Source organism: Episyrphus balteatus, chromosome 1 (assembly GCF_945859705.1).
Source record: "Episyrphus balteatus chromosome 1, idEpiBalt1.1, whole genome shotgun sequence".
Lineage (NCBI taxonomy): Eukaryota > Metazoa > Arthropoda > Insecta > Diptera > Syrphidae > Episyrphus > Episyrphus balteatus.
Window position 1 is genome coordinate 154794732 of NC_079134.1, and position 23906 is coordinate 154818637.

Genomic DNA, 23906 nt, shown 5'->3' on the forward strand with positions numbered 1-23906 from the left:
CTAATTTGTTTAGCGGTGTCTCATATACACTGAAAAGAATTTGTCGAAAAACTTGAGACCCCAAATATACAATAAATCGCAATAATTCATTCCTGCAACATTTGTATTCTATCATTTATATGAGGTTTTAAAAATGACTGATTCAAATGTTATCAAAACTGATTGGGTCCAATTAAAATCAAAACAAATATCTATTTCAAAAAGTATGTATTGTTTTAGGTTTAAACCAAAAAAACCGAAACTTTCGTATTCATTCAGAACGATGCATTACCTTTTATTACCCTGCGTTTTAGATATAACCATTACAAGTTCAACTTCATTAACTAAACCATCATTAAATCTGCCTCGAATTTAATTAGCATACCAACTGGCTCGTTGGCATTTGAATTCCATCCATAATATTGCATAACAATTTTCCAAAACGCAATCATATTTCATAAATGTCCACCAGTTTTCTGAGGTTATGATACAATATTTCTGGCTAATGAGGCCAACCCCATGTTGTTCTCTCTCGCAGTCATCATATAGCTAACCTACTGGTATTTCCAAGAAACAAAAACTCGGTCAGGGGCTTTATACTATACCTACCCATATACCTTTTCAATTTACAGTCATTTCCGTTTAACATTTAAACTCATCAGGAGCCTTTAAATGAATGCATGAATGGAAAAAAGGACAAACGATTAATGGTTCCCATGTAAACATATCAGAATCAGCTGAAGTAGGACGAAGAAGGAGTGTAACCGGAAATGACAGAATAAGCTGACCAATATAGCGCTTTCGAGTATCAGGAGAGAAGAAAGGTACGACATATTGCAAAACCACACACACACACAAAATGATAAACCGCAACAATATAAATGCGAAGGATATATGGGTTTTGTGCGGAATCCTTGATGCGGGTTTAATCGATAACACAATCAGTTTTTTCGACATCAATAATTTATTTTTTTTTTAAATTTAGTTTTTTTTTTTTTGTTATAAATATAATTATTATGCGTATAAAATACTACAAACTAGAAAACAATTGTTTTAGTAAATCCAGCGCTCATAGGAACTTGGCCATTCCATGACATAGGCGTATGGTGGGAAGCTTTGAATGAATGCTTTGTTGGCCAGACTTCGTGTGTGTTCAAAGCTAACATAATGTCCACCAATTCCTAGCTCTAAAGTAGGAATTGTGCTATTTGTTTCTTCCATATAACTTTGGTTCTGAAATATCGAATATTTTTCAAGAAATTCTTTAAAAACAAATTAAAAATCTAATTCACCTCAAGAAGAACATAAAATTGCAAAGGAGTCTTATCCTTTCCCATTGAGAAATAAACGAAATAAGGTGGATTCCATTTATCTCGAAGCAAAGTGTCCAAAAAGGACCATTCGATTATTTTCGATCCATTTAGTGGATTTAGATAAATTCCCATGTGAGAGGGTCCACTTAGTTCAAAATCGAAACGAATAGTTGATGAACTGTTTAAAGTAACATTTTTACTTAGTAAAGTGAGTTTTGGAGATCCAGGTATTGAGTTATCGTCAGAAGGAAGCCATTGTGATAGAACCCTAAAAGTGTTATAAAATATTGTTATATCAGAGTTTTTTTTTTTATTTTAGCTTGATTAAAATTACTTTGCTTTATTCCAGCGATGGTTAAAAACAGGAAAACCACAGAATATATGTTTGTTGCATTCTTCAGACATGTCTGCTAATTTTGATGTATCGAAAACATCTGAAATTAGGATTTTTATTAAAACCCTTCTTTTAGGGGGCGATTAAGTAAAAATGCAAAAATTACCTTTGATATGTCTAAATTGCCGTCGGTCTTGAAGATCAAAATAATATCCGGAATCATTGCGACTAATTGATGAATCAGCTTCGTGAAATAGTCTCCGGATATGCTGTAGATGAAATCGTTCAACATTGGTTTCCTCTCGGAATGGAAATCCAATTGGTGTCACAGTGAATATAAAGAAAATGGCAGTGATGGTCAAGAGAGATGTGATTATTACGAGTGATTTCCGGAATAGGTTCAGGAGTGGAATCTTAAAGAAAGAAAAAAATTTAAAATATTTTTAATATAAATATGTACATATGTATTATGAAATATCAAGTCTTTAAGGTCCACAGAAGAAATATAACAATGATTTAAGCTTAACCTCTAAGTGGAAGGTAGTATTTTATCAGCCATTTTTTTTAACTCTCAGTTTAGATCTTAAAAGTGACAGTCACTGTGGCGTATGCGTAATCTTTTTTTTTAAGTCGAAGTTTCTGTTTTTAATAATTATTTATTTAATATAATTGTCGATAGACATTTCGATTCATTTTAATTTACATACATAAATTACAGCATAAATAAAAACTAAAGAAAATCCGAAAAGTTCAGGTATTTTCACACGAAGCAATTTAGGTCTTTTGAAGTTGGGTATCAATACTAACAAAGTAACAACAACCCAAAAAAATTTTACTAGCAACTTTTTTTGAAACAGGATGTCTTAAACAATTGGTCTTAATTTTAATAATACGGATATTTAAACGCTTTCGTAAAGAAATATTCATTGAAGTCGTTTCTTAATAACAATTAAAAAACCAACAAATGATTAATTTTATAAAAATTGCGGAAGCCGGTTTTGCAAAGATTTTCGAAAGTAATTCTAAATTTTAGGAAATTTCTATGGAATTTCAGAAATAATTAATTAAATTATAAATGTTTCAATTAGTTCATTATGAATTTCAACTTTTCACTCTTTACCGCAATGTGGTCTAATTTCTTCGTTCAGTTCTGGCCATAGGAACTATTAAAAAAAACCATAAAACCATGGAAGTCGGTATTGTTTTTTGATGAAAATGATTATAACTTTTCGGTTCGTGCATTCATATTAGTAAAACCAAAACGTCGAGTAATTGAAAACTTTGGCCGTATTTATGTATGTATTTTCGACTCATCTACGATATTAATTTATCGTTTAAAATTATGTTATGATTTCCTTGATTTTGTAAAGCAATACCTCAAAACAAAATTTGTATGTTGTGACTTGCTCTGTTATTGCAGTCTTCAAAAAAGTATTAAAGCTAAAAAATTTCAAAATTTTAAACAACAAACAAATAGAGACTTTTTTGTAAAAAAAAAAAAAAATTAAAAACAAACAAACAACAGTTCGAGAAAATGTGTTATAGAGTCATTTGGGGTAAGATCGCGCAGTGGGTAAGAGCGCGCATTGCTTATTTCTCGAATTGTGTAAAAAATAAAATGCACGACTGGGTCGCACGAACTTGCTCTTAGAGTTAAAGTTGCTTAAATTTTTAAGACTTTTTATATAGAAATTTGGAAAAAAAAATAAAATTCGTTTAAAAAAAAAATTAAAATATAATCTGAAATTGAATTGCCTGCCAAAACAAGTATGCAGTTTTGATTGATATATTAACATGCATTTTTAGAAAAAAAATTTTCAAAATCGTTAGAGCCGTTTTTTAAAAAACTAATTTTTTATAAATATTTTTTTGGAAAAAAAGTTTTAAAATAAAATTGGTATGCCATTTTGTAGAAATCACTAATCAACATCTAAAAACAAAATTTCAAAAAAATTCAATGTCCCGTTTTCGAAAATTTGATTTTTCAAAAAAAAATTTTCAAAATTTTTTTAAAAATCCAAAAATTATTTTTTTGAAAATTTTATTTTTGGTTTATATTTAAATTGTATAAATGATTCTTCACAAAAAGTTTCGTTGAAATCGAATATGCAGTTTCGGAGATAAGAGGATTTGAAAAAAACGGTTCTATGGCAGGTACCGTTAATAATGATTTTCAAAAAACAAAATTTCCATAAAACGATAGACCTTAGCTTAAAACTAACATTTGAATTTTTTAAACAAAATCGTTGGAGCCGTTTTCAAGATATTTCAATTTTACTAAAATCGGTATATGACAAGTACCGTTATTTTTGGTCCAAAAAAATTAATTCCAAAAATCCCTCTGGAGAGTCGCCAAATAACGCTACATACCAAGTTTGACATTAATCGGTCCATCCGTTTAGGCTGTAGCTCCTTATACAGACAGACAGACGGACTTCCGGGACCCACTTTTTTGGCATTGTCTACCATCGTAATGTCATGGAAAAATGTTATCTCAACTTTTTTTTTTTGTACGAATGCATAACTTGATATATAGTACCTATATCGCAAGTAAAAAATAAAACGAAAACTGAGGAAATCAGCGCTTAGTAATTCGTCAATAAGTGACGATCTTCGCGAGTGTGTGCATATCTCCATTTTATTTTAAAAGAGGGTTGAAAAAACCCGGCTAAAAAAAAAAAATTGTGCTGGAAAAGTGTGTGGCGTCGGCGTGGCAGCATTAGATACAGAGACTAGCATATATTTTTGAATGGTGCATATTTATATTTGATTTTAGTCAAAAATTAGTTTTATTTTATTATAAATTTGATAAATAGAAAAAAAGTACCTTTGTGGGTAAAATCGCGCAGTCCTTTTGTGGGTAAGAGCGCGCACTTCTCCCCATATTAAACTTTTCTTTTTTTAATCTGATCTATAGTACAGAGAATTTTTAAACTTGAATCTTGAGAAACGAAGGCTATTATTCATGAATTCCAAAAAAGAAAGGCTCTGATTTAATTAGAAACCTTTTTTGTTTGTTTCGTTTTATAAATAAAGTTTAAGTTTTTGTATTTGAACTTAATTTGTTTTTTCTTTAATATTTTCATTCATTTTAGTGAAAACTTGGAACTTTTGAAAGAAATTTTTGTTTAACTTAGTATAACATTAAATTTTTAGAAATTTAGTAGCCGTAAACTGTCAAGATTCCTATCAAAATTATGTGCGCGCTCTTACCCAAGACATTGCGCTATCTTACCCTGACTTAGGGACAAGAGTGCGCACTTTGACTTCATATGGTTTTTGTTTTGAATCATATGATATATTTATACTACAATACTTTTTTTTGTGTTTTCTTGTTCCCAAAATATAGGTTTATCAAATGTAAAAAACTTTATGCTGATATCTCTTACAGAATCTTCACAATTTCGCCTTTAAGTGAAAAGTGCGCGCACTTACCCCAACCTACTCCAATTCATGATAAACCCTGTTTTGTGGAATTCAAATTGTTTGTAATATCTTTCGGTCAACTTTTTGAACTTTTATACTTTTTTGAAAACTGCAATAACAGAGCAAGTTTTTAGAATAATAAACTAGTACACAAAATTATTTTTCATTTAAACTACTCAAATTTATAAAAAAAAACGCATCAATAAAGAAATCAATTTGAATCCTGTTTTTTTTTTTTAATCCTATTGAATTGGCATTTAAAAAGAGTTTTTTCCGAATTTTATGGTTTTAAAATTTTGTATGTATTTCAATTTACATACATTCACCAGATTTGTGTATAAAATAATTAAAGCTACTATTATCAAGTTTGATGCATGTAATGTACCTCCTCTGTATTTCTCTTTAGCATAAATTATTTCTCTTTATTTAATTTTTGGCGTACAAATAAAAAACTGCTTTTTTTCTCAAATAATAAAAAAAAAAGAATTAAAAACAAAATTGATTATTTTTGCACCTACGACTTTTCATTTTTTTTTTCTAAATTTTCGATGAAGAATCTTTGGCTTTTAACAAAGAAAGTAGAAATTTTTGTTTATCTATGTAATTCTTAAGAAAAAGGTGGATCATAAAAATAAACTTGGCAAGATAACAATTGCTACACATTAAATTATACACGATAAAGAAACGTTCAAGTAAAAAAGACGATTTATTTTGGAAGCTCAAAAATTTTAAACCACCAAAATAAGAACCTTTTTTGAAATAAATGAGCTTCCAAGAATATTCAGCCGTGTTAAAAATGAGGAACATTCTAATGCCCAGGTTATCTCTAATTGAAATTAATAACGACTTGTTTATAGCAGTTTATACAAATTGCTCTATCAACTTTTTCATTTTTGTCATTCGAAGAAAATGTTACGTATACTCCCCAGTGAACATTTTTAATGATTGATTTTTGTTGACTTTTCAATCGCATTTTTGTTTGGAACCTAAGCAACACTTATACTTAGGCTTATTTAGAACTTATCTCATCTATTATCTCATCGTAATAAAATCTTCCATAGAGGTACTTACAATGTATCCCAACGCCAACAGTGCTGTTACTGATGCAACACCTCCAATCAATAAATCCGGATTATACTTCGATCCAATTCGTCCCATCATTGGTATGAGACTCATGAAAAATATGCACGACATGTATGTTACACTTGCAAATGCTGGTATCTGGCATGCAACCACCAGAATTGCCCATTGATATCCTTGTGAACAAAAAAAAAAATAATTTGAAAACTTTGCAAGACTCCAATAAAATTCTTACCTCTTTTAAACAAGCAAGTCACCAAATTAACAACCAAAGGAATATAATAGAACAAAACAGTTATCATCAACAAATACGACGACCTTATTCCAAAGTATGTTCCAACACATAAAAGTATGGTCAACAAAATGCATTGTGAATGAAGCACCATTTGAGTCTTGAATGAAATATTCAATTTGTCCTAAAAAATAAACAAAAGTTACATTCATTAATTTCATTCTAAAATAGAAATAAGATTAAAATGCTGCTTCTGTTGCACTATATAATAAATACAAACCTTGGAAGAGCTAATATAAATTGCTGTAGGAATACCCAATCCAACCAATGTTGGACACACATAAAGACCAATAATCATCCATTTATTGGTGAACCATGTCATTGATAATCCCAACAAATCCAATCCAACTGCCAACAAAATTGGCAGTCCAACAGCCAGAACAAAAGCAATAACATGCACACAAAACACACAAAAGAATGTACCGAGGATGTTAACGAAGGACACTTCACCTACTTTGGCCATGGCCCACAGGGATACAACCACAGCTAGAAGTGTCAAAGCTGAAAGCACGTAATTGATTTGTTCTGCCTGCGATTCGGTATAGTAGACGAGATATTTTCCAAAGACATCATAGTAGACTGTGTGTCCCTTGGCGTATATCTGTTAAAAGAGAGACAGAGAGAGAGTCTTGTTAATACTTGGGGAACTATAAAACACTGATGATGGTGAGGAAATAAGCCCTTGGGGATAGGGTTTTGTATACTTGCCGAAGGATCTTCCAGCTCTGGGGCATTAGCAAAAGCCTTAGCGAGGGATAAAACATTGTCACCGGTGTTTTGAATCGTTTCTTGCGGAATTATACTCATCGTATCGAATTTCGTATGATAGACATAACCATTGTAGGTATGGGCCATATCCAAGCCTGAAAAAAAATATGAAAAAAACTGTTAGATTTGGTTTTGTGGGTGTGAATTGAATGTCTTACCTGGAACTCGGCCAAAGTTCTTGAATATCCTAAAATCAGTGTCGGATGGAATCACATTTGCTTGGAAGAGTTCTTCGGCAATAGTATTGGCAAATGGATGAATTGCATTTTGCTTATAGTACTTGAGTAGCCAAGGGTTATTGGGACCAGTTTGAAAGAGAAGATCCCGGTGTCCACTTCCACTTGAGTCGAGGTTTATAAGTGCTCTTGAAAGAAAAAGGGAACAATGTTAGAAAAAACTTCAAAACAAGGAATTTCGTCATCAGCTTACTTGCAGTTCTTAGCCCATTTATGCTGAGTTATAAAGCCATGTGAGGCTTGCAGAGGGTTTTCTTCCCCTCCATTAAATAAAAACACTATCGGATGGTCAAATGTCTGCCTGCCAACTGCCAGAACCCTGATTACTTCGAGCATAATGGCAACCATTACTCCAGCATCTCCGGAACCTAACCAAAGAATCACAAAATTAGACTTTTTTAGGGCTTCAACACAAAGCGAGAAAAAACGCAGGGATAACTGTTTCTTCTGGTAAATTTAACTATATTTCTGGTAAATTTTACTATATTTCTGGTATATTTAACTATATTTCTGGTATATTCAACTATATTATGATTAAATTTACCAGAATCTGGCGTAATTTTTTCTCCCTGCATAATTCCAACTCACCAGGTGATCCAGGTTTTGTATCAAAATGCGTATTTATAAGTAAATATGATGAACTATTTGAATAGTTTGATGCAAACTTCACAACAATATTTTGTAATCCCTGATACATATTCACCATTTCACCGTGAACATATGCTCCCGAAACTTCTTGAATATCAAGATCCAATGTAAATAATTCTTTGTTCATAATCTTCTGCACCTTCTCCACTTCGCTTACAATAAGATTAACAGCCTCAACTTCATTGGCATTACTGCCAACAACTTTTGGTCCAATAGCCTCCAATTTGGCCAGAGTTTGTTCAGCCCGTTCGGCAATAAATCTGTCATGGTGAATGTGTTCGTCCTTAATGCTAAGTGCTTCAGGTAAATGATGGTAAATTGGTAGAACCACTCCGAAATAGAGTAGTACCCAGAAACCAAGGAAAGGAAGAGCCCAATACCATCCTACGCGGCGGCTCTTCCTTTTATTGCCAGTCGATACTCTACTGTATCGCATTTCACCTTCGCATTCCGCCTGTAAAATAAATTTCAAGATATTTTGTTTTTTTAACATTTTGTTCAAAGTTTTATATAAAAATAAATAAGCGTACAGCAGGTTTGGTAGTAACTTTTTTATATCTCGTTGAATTCATACTGGATTGTGTGAGGTTGGGCGGTATTTCACTTATGATGTCATGACAGTTTTTTATATACAATTTTATGTTTGACTAGAAGATTCACTGGGCTGAAGGCTGATTTGTACGCTGAATGGAGTTAGTTCTCACGCGTTATAGACAATAATAATATCTGAAAACTGTGGTATAAATGGTTTAAAACATGTTGCCTTGCCTACCTATACCTAAAAGGTGCTTAGGGGACGTTATCTAATTGTTCTTTCTTGAGTGTGTTTGTATAAGAATATATAATTGTGTTTATTTTTTTCAAAAAGTCTGGCTCATTTGATTACGTTTGCTTACCAGAACAGATAAAATCATCGAGATTGCAATTCTAAAATAAATATACAGTGGGGTTGGAAAGAAAATATAACCTTGATAAATGTTTCTAAAAGAAATTTGCAAGGTTTTTATTTTAATTCTCATTTTCATGCTTGAACTTAAAAGGACTATACTGCCCATAATCTCGTAAAGGCCCTTACTACATTTTTCTAACTTCTGAGTTATAGAGGGAAACACTAAATCTACTATCGCAATTTGCATATAAAAATGAAAAAAATCGAAAGTACATTTTGAAATTTCTGACTTATTTGAAGACCTAGGCTAAAAAAATAAATGAGAATAAATCAGAGACAATGCCCTTACTCCAAATATGCAAAAAAATCAAAATCGAAAATTTTACGAGGTTATGGGCAATATAAGTACTGATGAAGCCATACTTTTTTGTCGTCACTATCATAATTTTATTTTTTAAACTAATTTAATTTTTTTTTTTTAAATATTTTAAAGGATGGCTTTGGAATTTTTTCTTTAGAAAGGTTAGAAATACCTAAACTGTTCAAAATGTTCAAAAATTCTGTGCATTTTCTGTTAGTTTTCTGGTAAAACCTAAACGTGTTCTTTAGTTTTACATTTTGGCTGATATTATCATTTTTAATGTCAGGTATTCCAGAAAAAAGTGCAATCACAATTCAGTTTTTTTACTTGATTACTATTAAACCCACATTTTTTTTTAAATTTGAAAACTTTTAAGTTATTTTCATACATATGTATTTAAAAGAAAGTCGAATTATTTACACTATTTATAACTGAAGACCGGCTGAACCGATTAAGCTAAAAGTTGGTGGAGAGGTATAGATTATAGATAGATATATAGAACCAGTAATACTTAAAATAACTGAATTGTTATAGCATTTTGTTTTGAAATAAGTTCATTAGGCGCTACAAGAATTCACATATTATATACATCTAAATCAAAGGCCCATCTCAGATAAAAAAATCATTTTATGTAATCAAATAGATTCATAGTGTCCATTATGTGAATTTTGTCTAGAAACAAGTAAAAAGCATCACAAAAAAAAATATTACACATACGCCACAGTGCTTATTTTTTTAATAAAATAATGATTTTGAGAAAAAAAAATTAAAAATAAATAAAAAAATTAAAAAATAAATAAAAAAAAATTTTTTAAATATAAAATAAAATTAATAAAAAAAGTTTTTACCTCTCCGAAAAATATTTTTAAGTCCTTAAAAGAACCCAAAAACTGGAGATTTTTCGGAAGAACGACAAGCTTAAGTACTTTTATTGAACGACGAGTTGTCTATCTGAATCTTTTTGATTCTCATGGAATCGAGTGACTAAAATAAATATTTTGATAATAGTAAATCAACCAATCAAAAAGCGAAGGCGGTACTTTGTTAATGAGGAGCATCACTTAATTCGATGAGAATCACGCAGATTCAGAGAAACAACTTGTCGTTCAATTAAAAGTACTTAAGGATCTTCCGTTTTGGTAAAATGTGGCCAGTTCGCCACGTATCCTGATATTTTGGTTCTTTTAAGGACTTCAAAGGATCTATAAGAGATTTGTTTTTAATTTCACAAATTCAAAAATAAATAAAAAAAAATTTTAAAATAAATAAAAAAAATTAAAAAATAAATAAAAAAAATTAAAAAATAAATAAAAAAAATTAAAAAAAAAATTAAAAAATAAATAAAAAAATTAAAAAATATAAATAAAAAATAGTTTACTATCTCCTCCAAAAATATTTTTAAGTTCTTAAAAGAACCCAAGAACAATTGAAGATTTTTGGGAAGAACCAAAAGCTTAAGTACTTTTATTGAACGACGAGTTGTTTATCTGAATCTTTTTGATTCTCATGGAATCGAGTGACTAAAATAAATTGTAAATCAACCAATCAAAAAACGGGGGCGGTACAAAGAAAAAAAAAAGCCGAGTAAATGACGTTTGAAGTTCACTCACAGTTGAAAAATCAAAAGAAAAATTCTTCGACATGGTGCCATTTAAATGTTAATATTTCAAAATCCACTCTATAAATTTTTGATTTCATGGTCTTAAAAGAATTGTAATAAGATCATTGAACTAATTTAAACATAAAACTTTTAAAATTTGGTCAAAAAATAAGCAATTAATACGAAATAGTTTCCATGTTTGATTTGAACAAAATCGAAAAAAAATTTAACATGGTTACCTTAAAGTGCTTATATCTTTTGATCGGATCGACCAATGTTTTTGTTAATAGTCCTAAAATATAGCTTAAAACTGTACAAAAGTTTCATAAATTAAAAAAAAAAAAAATTTTTGGATTCATCATGGAGTCTTTTAAGAGCTGGGGGAAAATAAATTTATGTATATATAAAATTTACGATGCTATTTTGTAATTTATATAAATTTTAGAATACAATTTACGAAAAATAATGTATATATTAGTATATCCCTTGAAAATGATGTAATTTTTTAAAATTCTGTTCGTACAGGATTATTTAAGATGTTGAAAGCTTCATATTTTCAAAAAAAAAATTTAAAAATCATTTTTATTTAGTATTTTAAAAATTACGTTTTGTAATTTTTAATCGCATTTAATGTCCAAAAAAAAGGGATAAATCCTTATTTTTGCATCCTTCGTCCTTGTTAATTCTCATTGATCGAACAACCAAAGTCGATCTTGAACTCAAATTTCAAACTTAATATACAGTGTTCTAGTGCTTTTTAAGTATACCTACAGTGTTCAGTGTTGAGTTTTTTTTTAAGTCTTAAGTGATCTTAGCAGCTATAATGTCACATTTTGCCCAGGTAAGTGTTTTTTTAATATATTTTCTTTTATAAAACACTAAGGACAAGAATACACGCCACACTTTTTTTTTCACCCAAAGTAAAATAATCGTGGTAACAAATAAATAATATATTATTTATATAATTTTAAATTTAAATTTACACAAAAATCAATCTATACAAATTTCCTAAATTTCAAAAATTAAAGTAATTTTAAAGTTTTTTTTTTAAGTATTTTTTAAAAATATCAAATTAAATTGTATGAATTTTGGTTTAAAATTCAAACATTTTTATTTGATATTTTAAAATTTACTTTAAAATTACTTTATTTTTTTTTATAGTTTTTATATTAAAGTCAGATGAAAAATTATTTCACCTTTTAGTAGGTAAATATTTTTAACAAATCTACAAATGCTATTTATTTTAAAAGTGATATTATGATATCGGTACATATCTTTATGAAAATTCTTTTTTGATACAAAATTTAAATACTTACTAAGAACATAAACTGAGAATATTTTAATTTTTTCTCTACGCAAACTGTGATTTTCGGGCTTTTTTTCTTAAAATTGACACGAAAATCAATTTATACAAATTTCAATAATTAAAGTAATTTTTAAGTATTTTTTTTAAAGAAATTTTTAAAAATATCAAATAAAATTGTATGAATTTTGGTTTAAAATTCAACAATTTTATTTGATATTTTTAAAAATTGCTTTAAAATAACTTTAATTTTTTAAAGATTTTATATTAAAGTCAGATGTTAAATTATTTCACCTTTTAGTAGGTAAATATTTTTAACAAATCTACAAATGCTATATCTTTTAAAAGTGATATTATGATATCGGTACATATCTTTATGGGAATTCTTTTTTGATACAAAATTTAAATACTTATTTAGAACATAAACTCAGAATATTTTAGTTTTTTCTCTACGCAAACTGTGATTTTCGGGCTATTTTTCTTAATTGCTTACGTTTCGCTCCAAATAAATTCATAATCCTCGCGAAAAAAATTTTTCTTTTTATTATCTTATTATTTATTTTTTAATTCAATTTATCTAAAGTGACATGTGCTGCAATTATTTTTTTTATTCCTTACTCTTAAATCATGTTTTCTTTTTCGTTTCATTATTTTAAACTGAGTTTACGCAAATTTTCAGAATTTGGTGCGTTGACTAATAAGAACGTTGGATTAGTAGTGTCGTTTATTAAATATCGATGTTAGGTTTTTAAAATACATATATGCTGTTCAAGTAAGTTAATAAGTAGCACACATAAGTAAGTACACATACATTCACATTTTAATTAAATATATTTTATAATATTATGCTATATAAACACTAACAAATATAATTTAAAGCTTGTTTTTTTATAATAATCATAACAAGTTTAAGATAACATTGTGCATGTTAACATTTTACTTTTCGGTATTTTGAACTTATTTAATTTTTAAACTAACACAAACATACTAACACTATATTTCACACATTATTTTATTTAAAACATGATAAATTTTGGTATTAAATAATAAAAAAAAAAAAACAAAAAATTTAATTAGGTAGTACAATCATGCAGAGGGAAGATCAAACTCTGTAGAGATGGCTACCTCTTCCATCTCGAGAGGGAATTTGATGACCATTCCCTGTGGAGTTGCGCACAGCGCAAAAATTTCCGGTGTAAGGCCCGGATGAAGACGGTCGAAAGAGATGGGGAGTACCTGGTGACGTCTACGTCAAAAACTGACCATAGCCATGCTCCCCAGGCTTTTGAGAAGGAGGTGCATAAGGCCAACACCTTCCTAAAAACCAAAGCAAGAGAGCCAATCCCGCCCAGCGTGGTCATACGCGAAACGGTGGTGCAGGCTGAAGAGGAATGTCGGGTACATTTGCCTTCTAAGGCAGCTCAAAAACAAAAAATAAGACGAGTTCGTGCTACCCTCCTCAAAGAGCCTGAAACTCTGGAGGAGATTAATATTCCTCAGCATTTGAGGTTCGTAGATGGGGAAAACTTCGTTTTGTGCGAGGACGACTACAGTGCCGGGAAGAACATCATCCTCGGCACGAAAAAAACCGTTGAGTACCTTGCTCAAGCCGAGTGTTGGCTCGTTGACGGGACATTTGCTGTCACGCCTTCCATCATGGGACAGCTTTTTTCCGTCCATGGCTACCTCTATGGCGTCGTCGTGCCACTTGTCTATTGCCTTATGAGCAATAGGACAACAGTGGCCTATGAGCGATTCTGGGAAAAATTGAAGAACATCGCAAGTGACTTCGGTTTGACACTACGGCTAAGAGTCGTAGTGTCAGACTTTGAGAAGGCAATTATAACATCTGTTGCCAGGTGTTTTCCCGACGCGAGGGGTCAAGGCTGCCTTTTTCATTTTGGCCAAATTATATGGCGGCAAGTTCGGGATCTGGGCTATTCCACGAAGTATGGGGGAGAGGAGAGCTTTGCCTCCGAAATAAAAATGCTGAAAGCATTGAGCTTCGTGCCTGCCGACGAAGTGAAGAGTTACTTCTCTGCGTTGTACTCTTCACTTCAATTTGCAGAGTCGAGGGAAGTTGCTCAATGGTTTCGGCGTGTTTACGTAGGGACATCTCGCCCTCCCCAATACCCAACATGGTTCTGGACCACCGGAGACAGTGCTTCGCAGACGCACTTTCCAAGAACGCAAAACTGCGTCGAAGCATGGCATCGCCGCCTAAAGGTAAAATATTTCATACAAATTTTAAATCTATATTTTTCCTAATATTTTTTTTATATTTAAAGGTGGTTGTTGGCCAACGGCATGCTGGTGTTTATAAAATCACAGAAGACCTGGCAAAAGAAACCATAATGGCAAAAATGGAACTGGAAAAGGCTAGGGCAAAAGCACGGCGCCCAACAACAAGAACCGAACAAAGAAACAAAAGACTACAAAGAGTTCTGCTGACCCGCCAATCAATGGACAAAGTTGATTTCCTAAAAAGTATAGGACATAATTTAAGCCTTGCTTAAAAAACAAACAAACTGTACATTAGTACCAATCTGCCCTTTTCAGGGCAACCAAAGAATCAAAAAGAGATTAATAGGTCTATTCACTCTTAAAGAAAACGCCAATGTCAACAGTTTTTATGTAAACAGTACCTTGCCTGGCCCGCTTCGCGGGTTCTCAGGATTTAAACTTTACTTTTTGGGTCCTCTGTCCCGCTCACGCAACTTCGTTGCTCCGCTTAGGGTATGTAAAGTCGTCTGGCAGGCGCCAATGTCCACAGTTTCTTATGTAAAAAGTTTTTTTATGTAAAAAGTACCTTGCCTGGCCCGCTTCGCGGGTTCTCAGGATTTAAACTTTACTTTTTGGGTCCTCTGTCCCGCTCACGCAACTTCGTTGCTCCGCTTAGGGTATGTAAAGTCGTCTGGCAGGCGCCAATGTCCACAGTTTCTTATGTAAAAAGTTTTTTTATGTAAAAAGTACCTTGCCTGGCCCGCTTCGCGGGTTCTCAGGATTTAAACTTTACTTTTTGGGTCCTCTGTCCCGCTCACGCAACTTCGTTGCTCCGCTTAGGGTATGTAAAGTCGTCTGGCAGGCGCCAATGTCCACAGTTTCTTATGTAAAAAGTTTTTTTATGTAAAAAGTACCTTGCCTGGCCCGCTTCGCGGGTTCTCAGGATTTAAACTTTACTTTTTGGGTCCTCTGTCCCGCTCACGCAACTTCGTTGCTCCGCTTAGGGTATGTAAAGTCGTCTGGCAGGCGCCAATGTCCACAGTTTCTTATGTAAAAAGTACCTTGCCTTCAAAAAAGCGCGCTTCTAAACAAAAAAGTTTCGTATTTTGTCTTAACTATGGTCATAAAAGTTCATGAGAATCAACAAGAACGAACTTTTATTTCGAATTATTATCCAATAGATTTGTAGAAACCAAAATTTTTTATGTAAAAAGTTTTTTTTTATATAAAAAGTACCTTGCCTGGCCCGCTTCGCGGGTTCTCAGGATTTAAACTTTACTTTTTGGGTCCTCTGTCCCGCTCACGCAACTTCGTTGCTCCGCTTAGGGTATGTAAAGTCGTCTGGCAGGCGCCAATGTCCACAGTTTCTTATGTAAAAAGTACCTTGCCTGGCCCGCTTCGCGGGTTCTCAGGATTTAAACTTTACTTTTTGGGTCCTCTGTCCCGCTCACGCAACTTCGTTGCTCCGCTTAGGGTATGTAAAGTCGTCTGGCAGGCGCCAATGTCCACAGTTTCTTATGTAAAAAGTACCTTGCCTTCAAAAAAGCGCGCTTCTAAACAAAAAAGTTTCGTATTTTGTCTTAACTTTAGTCATAAAAGTTCATGAGAATCAACAAGAACGAACTTTTATTTCGAATTATTATCCAATAGATTTGTAGAAACCAAAATTTTTTATGTAAAAAGTTTTTTTTATAAAAAGTACCTTGCCTGGCCCGCTTCGCGGGTTCTCAGGATTTAAACTTTACTTTTTGGGTCCTCTGTCCCGCTCACGCAACTTCGTTGCTCCGCTTAGGGTATGTAAAGTCGTCTGGCAGGCGCCAATGTCCACAGTTTCTTATGTAAAAAGTACCTTGCCTTCAAAAAAGCGCGCTTCTAAACAAAAAAGTTTCGTATTTTGTCTTAACTATGGTCATAAAAGTTCATGAGAATCAACAAGAACGAATTTTTATTTCGAATTATTATCCAATAGATTTGTGGAAACCAAAATTTTTTATGTAAAAAGTTTTTTTATATAAAAAGTACCTTGCCTGGCCCGCTTCGCGGGTTCTCAGGATTTAAACTTTACTTTTTGGGTCCTCTGTCCCGCTCACGCAACTTCGTTGCTCCGCTTAGGGTATGTAAAGTCGTCTGGCAGGCGCCAATGTCCACAGTTTCTTATGTAAAAAGTTTTTTTATGTAAAAAGTACCTTGCCTGGCCCGCTTCGCGGGTTCTCAGGATTTAAACTTTACTTTTTGGGTCCTCTGTCCCGCTCACGCAACTTCGTTGCTCCGCTTAGGGTATGTAAAGTCGTCTGGCAGGCGCCAATGTCAACAGTTTTTTATGTTAAAAGTACCTTGCCTTCAAAAAAGCGCGCTGTTAAACAATAAAGTTTCGTATTTTGTCTTAACTTTAGTCATAAAAGTTCATGAGAATCAACAAGAACGAACTTTTATTTCGATTATCCAATAGATTTGTAGAAACCAAAATTATTCCAAGACATAGACTGAATTATATTCTCAGCAGAACTAAATTATCATAAAAACATTCACTTAACATCATGGAAATTATTAATGCTCAAAAAATAAAAACAAAAGAGAAAGAAAAATTATCCCTCCGATATTATTTTTAATATCAAAATGAAAAACAAACAACTGTTAAAATCATGACAAAAACCGTATTTTATTGGCAACTCAGTACCTACTTAGCTTAGTAAAATTTTGCACGGGAAACAACAAGAAATGACTGCTAAGGATAGACAAAAGATTTTTATTCGTTGGTTTAAAGACATTTTTTTTTCTAAACGTATACATTTTTTACCCTTAAACAGTAACGATTATTAATAAATAAATTTTATGCTGTTAACAATTGTTGTTGTTAACAGCATAAAATGTTTGCTCAGTAAAATACTGAGTACCAATAAAACACGACTAAAATAACAAAAAACCCACAGTGAAAAAAGAAATCATATCTCTTAAGAGAGTATTTCCAGTCAAGAACCGTGCAACTAGTCCTTCTTCAACAGCAAAAAAAAGTGAAAAAAGAAATAATATCTCTTAAAGACCAGAGCTCTGAACAAGAGCTCCTTCTTCGACGAAGCCCTACACACAACTGAAGAAATTAAGAAAAACCCAGATGCTTAAGTACAAATATTGCATTTGGTGCATAAAGACAATTTCTCGTTCAATAAAAGTACCTAAGCAAGTGGATTTTGAGAAATTTTGCCTCACCTTCGTCTCGAGGAGGTGTGGACAAATATCGAGTTCTTATCAGGGCTCGATATTATTAAGAGATTCTAACTTTTTTCACCAAAAAGGCACTTTTTAAGGCCAAAAAATTTTTTTTAAAGAAATTTTTACCACTTTTTTCCAAAATTTTCCTAAACTCGATTTTTTGAGAAAAAACCTTAAAAAAAATTTTTTTTTTTTTTAGTACTAAATAGTAGTGACTACTTTTCCAAAAAAGTACTGGCTAGCCCGAAAAAATCAACGCGGGCAATCGTAAAAAAACCCAACTTTTTTTTGCACTAAGTCTTTGGAATTTTTGATTTTTCTGCGGGCAAACGTTGCCGCGGGCTCAAATTTTCCGGGCAAAACTTACGTTCCCGAAAAAATTTGGTAAGAAATTAAAAATTTTTTCGGGCCACCATAATTTTTCAAATGGTCGAAAAAATTGGTTACACCAGATTATAGTCGCGCTACTCAAGTATAACCTGTTTTTTTTTTTTGTTTAATTCAACCATAACCTAGTACGAGGTGGCACAAGGACCAAGCGTATCGTATCCGTACAAACAACCAGGATTGTAAGAATATCAATTGAACAAAAAACTTTACATTAAAAGAAGAATATTTATTGCAACTGAAAAAACTTTGCTTAAAAAAAAAATTGTATTGCAACTAAAAAATATTTACATTTAAAATAAAATTTTTACTGCAAATAAAATATATATTTTGCATTAAAATAAATTTTATTGCAAATAAAAATTTTATGCAGTGAAAATAAAATTAAATGCAAAATGTGTGTATTAAACATTTTTTTTTTTAATACTCGTCTAATTTCTTATAATTTTGGCTATTTGATCGTACATAAGGTTAAATATTATAGTTGTATTAGACGAATATTTGCATTACCTACCTAATTTTTTTTTTCAATGCATACAATTTATATTCGCATTAATTTTTTTTTAATGCAAAATATTTTTATTTGCAATAAATATTTTTGTTTTAATTCGTCAATGAAAACAAATGCATTAAAAAAAATGCATTAAAACAAATTACAATGTTATTTTTGAAATATTCCGAATCAAAGTTTCGAATAAATTCTCTTACACATATTTTACAAATGAGCTTAATTTTTGTAAAACGCACCCGAAGTTTGATACCCAATATTAGAAAAACATAAAAAAATACATGTGGTGTTTGGTAGAAATCTTAAACCTTTAAAATAAAATAAAATGAAATATTGTATAACAGCTTTTGAAAGTACCGATTGAAATAATTACAGTCAATTCTGACTGCGTTAAGGTTTTTATGGCTAAAAATAGTTTTATGGCTTTCATGTTTCTATCTATCTATTGTATCCATAGATAAATGAGCTTAATATAATGTCAATTTATTAAACTTCCTAATTTCAGTGATTTAGTCTTTAGATTCAAGTTCGAACAGACAGACAGAATTGCAACGCGCAGTTTTACCGCATTCTATCATGTTCTATGGTACCAATATCGCAATTCAAAAAATATAAGATTTAAAATATTCTAAAAACACCCACACCAAGAATATGGTTATAGTGGTCATTTTGTTGCTTTTTTCATATCGTCATTTCTTTGGTGTCTAGTGTCTAGAGTCTACGTAAATACAAAACATTTTGGGAGGGATTTTTACTGCATATTTATTGACTATTTAAGTTTGTTTTCTTTGAATATTAAATGAAGAGAAATTCTTTAAATAACTTTTAATTATTGATGATCGCAACAACTTTAAATTGTAATTATATTTGCAACTAGTAATAATAAATCATTTCAGATTGATGGTATAGAATATTTTATGATATCAAATAAAATCAAAAGTTGATCATATCTATACTATCTTAATAATTGTTTGATTAGTTTCAGCATTTCAGCTAAGTTAACAAACTTATTAAGAGAAGTGTCATCGGTTAATTTGACACAGACAATAAATTAAAATCATATGGCTGCACCCCTATATAAGAATTTGAAATCATCTTTAAACAATCTCTCAACTTATTCATCATAACAAAAACTGATGATGTCTGATGCTATTCAATGTTTAAATAGTGATTGTCTCATCATGGCATGAAGACGCGCATACATGGGAAATATTGTTATAAAGTTGAAGTGTCCGAAAAAAAATAAATATAAAATATCACCACATTGTCCATCAATTACACTTTGATTATAATCGAATTTTTTGAAGATAAAAGATCATTTCAAGGTCTTCATTGTGTCAAGAAGACGACGAATATAATTCAAATGGTTATTTAGAGATGATGTATTAATATTTGTATGTTGTGTGTAGGCTAGAAGTAAAAAAAATCCGAGAAGATTTATTTCGAATTTTGGATGAAAAAGTTTTGATAGCTGTTTGATAAAAATATTTTAGCGCGTGTGGAATTCATATTTTACTTAAAATTTTTCTTATTTACTAAGATAACATATTGAACAAAATGACTTGTACACTTGAACATAAGACAACAAAATTTAAACATTCTATTTTTAAGAATCAAGATCTTCAAATTGCGGCAAAAATCCTTTTCCCAGTGATTTAACACTGTCATAAGAAAAATATAAACAAAATCCCATTTCGAGTAGATTTTGTTTTAAGATTGCATCCGACAGCAATGAAGTGAAGTGGAAAGTCGCAACGCTTCGATTGAAAGGAATCATACTTTTTTTTTTATTAAACCAACATTTTATAAAACAAAAATTCATCGCAATAAATATATTGCAATTTTTGTGAAAAAAAAGTTTTAATAATTTTAGTTTAAAAATTAAGAAAAATGTTCAAAATATCAATTTTGGGTGTTTTTTAAACATATTTCCAATTTTTTTTTTTGAAAAACCATTTTTTTAAAAACTGATTAATGAATTTTTAACGTGTTTAGAAAAAGAACATCTCTTCACCATTATCTCAGGATTTTGAATATAAAACTAATTGACATTTTGTACAGTTATAGTTTATTCTATTACCTATCTACAGTATAAATTTCATTCATCTATCTAATAAAACAAAAAAGTCATAATCAATTGATTTTTCCTGTCGCTTTTTCGTTCCATCGTGTTTCAAATCACTACGATACTAAAGAAGTTTTCACTTCAAAAAATACAGACGAATTGAATACCTCCTGCTTTTTGGAAGTAGGTTAAAAGCATAATGTTGCTTACGTCCGGATATTCTTTAATAACACTGGTCGGCAACGGATATAGAGCAAGAACCAAACCCTACTTTTCGAGAGGAATTTTGTGTGCTGAGTCCGAATCTGAAGTCAAAATTTCACTGGCACGTCACGTTTTTGAAATAATTGAATATTAATAGGTCAAAAACGCGTGTTTTTGGGTACATTAGACATTGAATTACATCACCGTTATTTTTTTTTTGTAAAACTACTTATGCAATCTCAAAACGCCATATCAACACGTCCTAAAGGTATTTATATTTTTTCAAAATTATTTTTTTTCTCAAAGATATTGAAAAAAGAAATTTATGATAGATATCTCAAAATCTTGATTATTTTTTTCAAAGTAATGAATGGTTTTTTGAATCAAATTCCATCTTGCGTCTTCTGATTTGGACTTATAAAGAGCAACATATTACGGAAAATATATATTTTTGACTAAACATAAAAAAAACTCAATTAAAAATTAGTTTTTGAAGCTTTATAGCGAAAATAGTGATGAGTATAGCTCAAAAACTAGACGTGATAGAAAAAATGTGTAAACAGTTTTGAATTCAGCACACTAAAGTCAATCAAAATCACCTTATAAAGTTCTTGCTTCCGACTTTTTTTTAGTTTTTTGCCGACCAGTGTGATAATCAAGAGATAAATTTATTGCAGAAAAGGACTTTATTTACAATGCACAAGTTTTTGAAAACAGACATTTTTATTTCGCTCAAATATTTTTATTTATTTATTCAAAGAACAATAAAGTGGCAAAAATTGGAGATATTTTCACAGAAATGGATATCAATATTATAGTATCACTTTTCTAGGAAACTGATGTAAACAAATAATGCCGTATTTTCATCTTAAAAACAATTAACTCACAAACAAGTTTACAATAACACAACACAACTTTTATGTTGGCAATGCTAAATTAGTAATTTTTTTCTTTAAGAATTCGCAAAATAAAACCAACAACAATAAAAAACTATAATAGGAACTAAATGAACAAACTCGCAAAATTGTGAATAAAAATTGAATAAATTAACTCCGTAAAGTGATAAATTGTCATAAAATCCACTCTTTTTTTTTTTATTATATCAATGGATTATAAAAAAAGACAAGACTTTTGAATAACATGAAGCTTGAATAAGGATTTATGCTCCGATAATTTTGTGTGGGATTATTTTTTAAGTTGAATGTAATGATTTGGGTTAATTTCCATTTTTTTAGGTAGGTTTAAATATAGACAAAACTGCTCACTTAATATTTAAAATTTAAACAAAAATATTGATACGTATTATTTTTGTAAACAATTTTCTTTTCATTTCAAAAACATGTTCCAATGCTTTTTCACTAAATATTTTGCCAACACAATCAACTTTTTTTTCATATCTATTTAGATAACAGACCGGGCGTCATTGTTTACATAAAACAACACAACACACACTCTTTCTCAAGAACTATAAAATTAAATTGATAGAATAGCACCTTCTAGGTATTATAACATCTAAACTCAAAACTATAAAATAAAATTGATCTAAATGTATCTAAAAGTATTCAATTTCTCAACCTCAAAGATAATTTGAATTGTACTTTTCAATCAACCAGTAGCAGCCGCGATTGTCACTATAATGATCATATAGCAAACTATCGTATTATCACAATGCTTTGATCACATTTTTGCATGATTTGAGATGACAAACAAGTATTTCTATTCAAGAGTTTCAAAGTTTTAAACAAGTATTTTTTGTTTCGTTTTAGTTTAGTTTTTTTTTTTTATTTCTTCCGATATTTTTTACCTTATAAATATTTAGGTGCGTTAATTAAAATTGTGCCGTCAGCTTTAAACAATTTTATTTCGTTTTTTTTTTTTTTGCCAAAATAAAATTGTCCAAAAATAACTTAACGAGCGCGAAGATGTTTTTTTTTTATTTATTCAGATTAAAAAAAAAATCAGAAAATTACTTCGAGAGAGAACTACTAGCAAGTTAGAAAATTAGCATGACCATCGCGATCTTACTTTGCTACTTAAACTGATGGATGCTGATGGATGGATGGATGATTGGGCCTTTAAAAAAAAAAAAACGAGAGTTGGAGAGCGCCAATCAGTTTTTATTATGTTCACAATGTTCATTCGCTGCCTCCAACACACCGACCGGCTAACTCAGAGTCTAGAAGTTAACAGCGCCAGCGCCAAAACATATTATACATATTCTTTTGGTTTATTTTGCATTGACAGAAATGTATCTAAAAATCTAAATTTAGATAGAGAAGTTAAACTAACAACCAAGATACAGATTGTGGAGCACAATAAAATGGAAACAACAACAAAAGAATATAATAGTTTGTAGGTCACGAACTTTTAGGTTATTGCTAATCATGCACTTAAATATTTTTTTTTGTTTTTTTTTTTTTGAGAGAGAAAAAATATTATTGCTCAGACAAAAATGTAAACATTGACTATTGAATATTTTTTGAAAAAAAAAAAAAAAAAAAAAAAAAAAAAAATTGGCAAAATAATAGAAGTTGTTTGGAGATAGGGGAAGTTGGGGCAAATCCATGCATGGGGTCAAAAATGATTTCTTGGGCTGTCGTTGTAAATTAATAAGTACAAATTGGTATAAAAGTTTATTACACGTAAAGGAAAATGAAAAACAATATAAAAGATACAAAATTTCCTAAAATACTATAAAGTACATGGCAACACTCAGGGCCGGATTTAGGGCGGGGCAACCGGGGCTATAGCCCCGGGCCCCCACAAAATCAAAAAAAAAAAAACAAAGAACCTGTATCATTAGCTGCATTCCTTTGGGAACATTTATCTACTGCTTAGTACTTAAAACTACTTTGAACTACTTTTGCTATATTGAAAAAGTAGTGCAAAGCAGCTATTGTCGTCATAAAAAAAATAAAATGTATGACTGGGTTGCTCAAAGTTCTAATTTTTTTTTCATAAAACCTTGTTTAATGTAAAACTATGAGAAAAAATGTAAAATTCGTTCTTTAAAGGCAAGAAACAAGATCTTTAGTGAATTTTATCACCAAAAAAGAATGATGCAAAAAAATAATTTTTTG

The 23906-nt window shown here is 30.7% G+C and overlaps 1 protein-coding gene across 3 annotated transcripts; it reads right to left on the minus strand.

Annotated features, from left to right (window-relative positions):
* Positions 1-964: 964 nt before the first annotated feature.
* On the minus strand, positions 965-22753 carry LOC129905344 (endoplasmic reticulum metallopeptidase 1-like). Of its 3 annotated transcripts, none has more exons than XM_055980815.1 (13): positions 22631-22723; positions 8607-8809; positions 8017-8530; positions 7622-7796; positions 7351-7556; positions 7133-7287; positions 6645-7025; positions 6368-6548; positions 6124-6308; positions 1793-2039; positions 1627-1726; positions 1272-1560; positions 965-1212 (listed from the first exon to the last, which is right to left on the minus strand). In XM_055980815.1, the coding sequence occupies exons 2-13, from the start codon at positions 8646-8648 to the stop codon at positions 1033-1035; spliced, it is 2655 nt and encodes an 884-aa protein (XP_055836790.1). In that variant the 5' UTR covers positions 8649-8809; positions 22631-22723; the 3' UTR covers positions 965-1032. The 3 variants fall into 3 exon arrangements, with proteins under 3 accessions (XP_055836790.1, XP_055836789.1, XP_055836791.1); XM_055980814.1 differs by lacking the exon at positions 22631-22723 and adding an exon at positions 22402-22546; XM_055980816.1 differs by lacking the exon at positions 8607-8809 and having other exon boundaries at positions 22631-22753.
* Positions 22754-23906: the final 1153 nt, after the last annotated feature.

Bases quoted from the DNA above. Each gene is read 5' to 3' on its own strand.
- LOC129905344 (XM_055980815.1), bottom strand. From the start codon at position 8,648: ATGAATTCAACGAGATATAAAAAAGTTACTACCAAACCTGCT. The intron at 7,797-8,016 runs GTGAGTTGGAAT...TTCTTTGGTTAG, and splicing joins TACAAAACCTGGATCACCTG to GTTCCGGAGATGCTGGAGTA. The intron at 1,727-1,792 runs GTAATTTTTGCA...TCCTAATTTCAG, and splicing joins GCAATTTAGACATATCAAAG to ATGTTTTCGATACATCAAAA.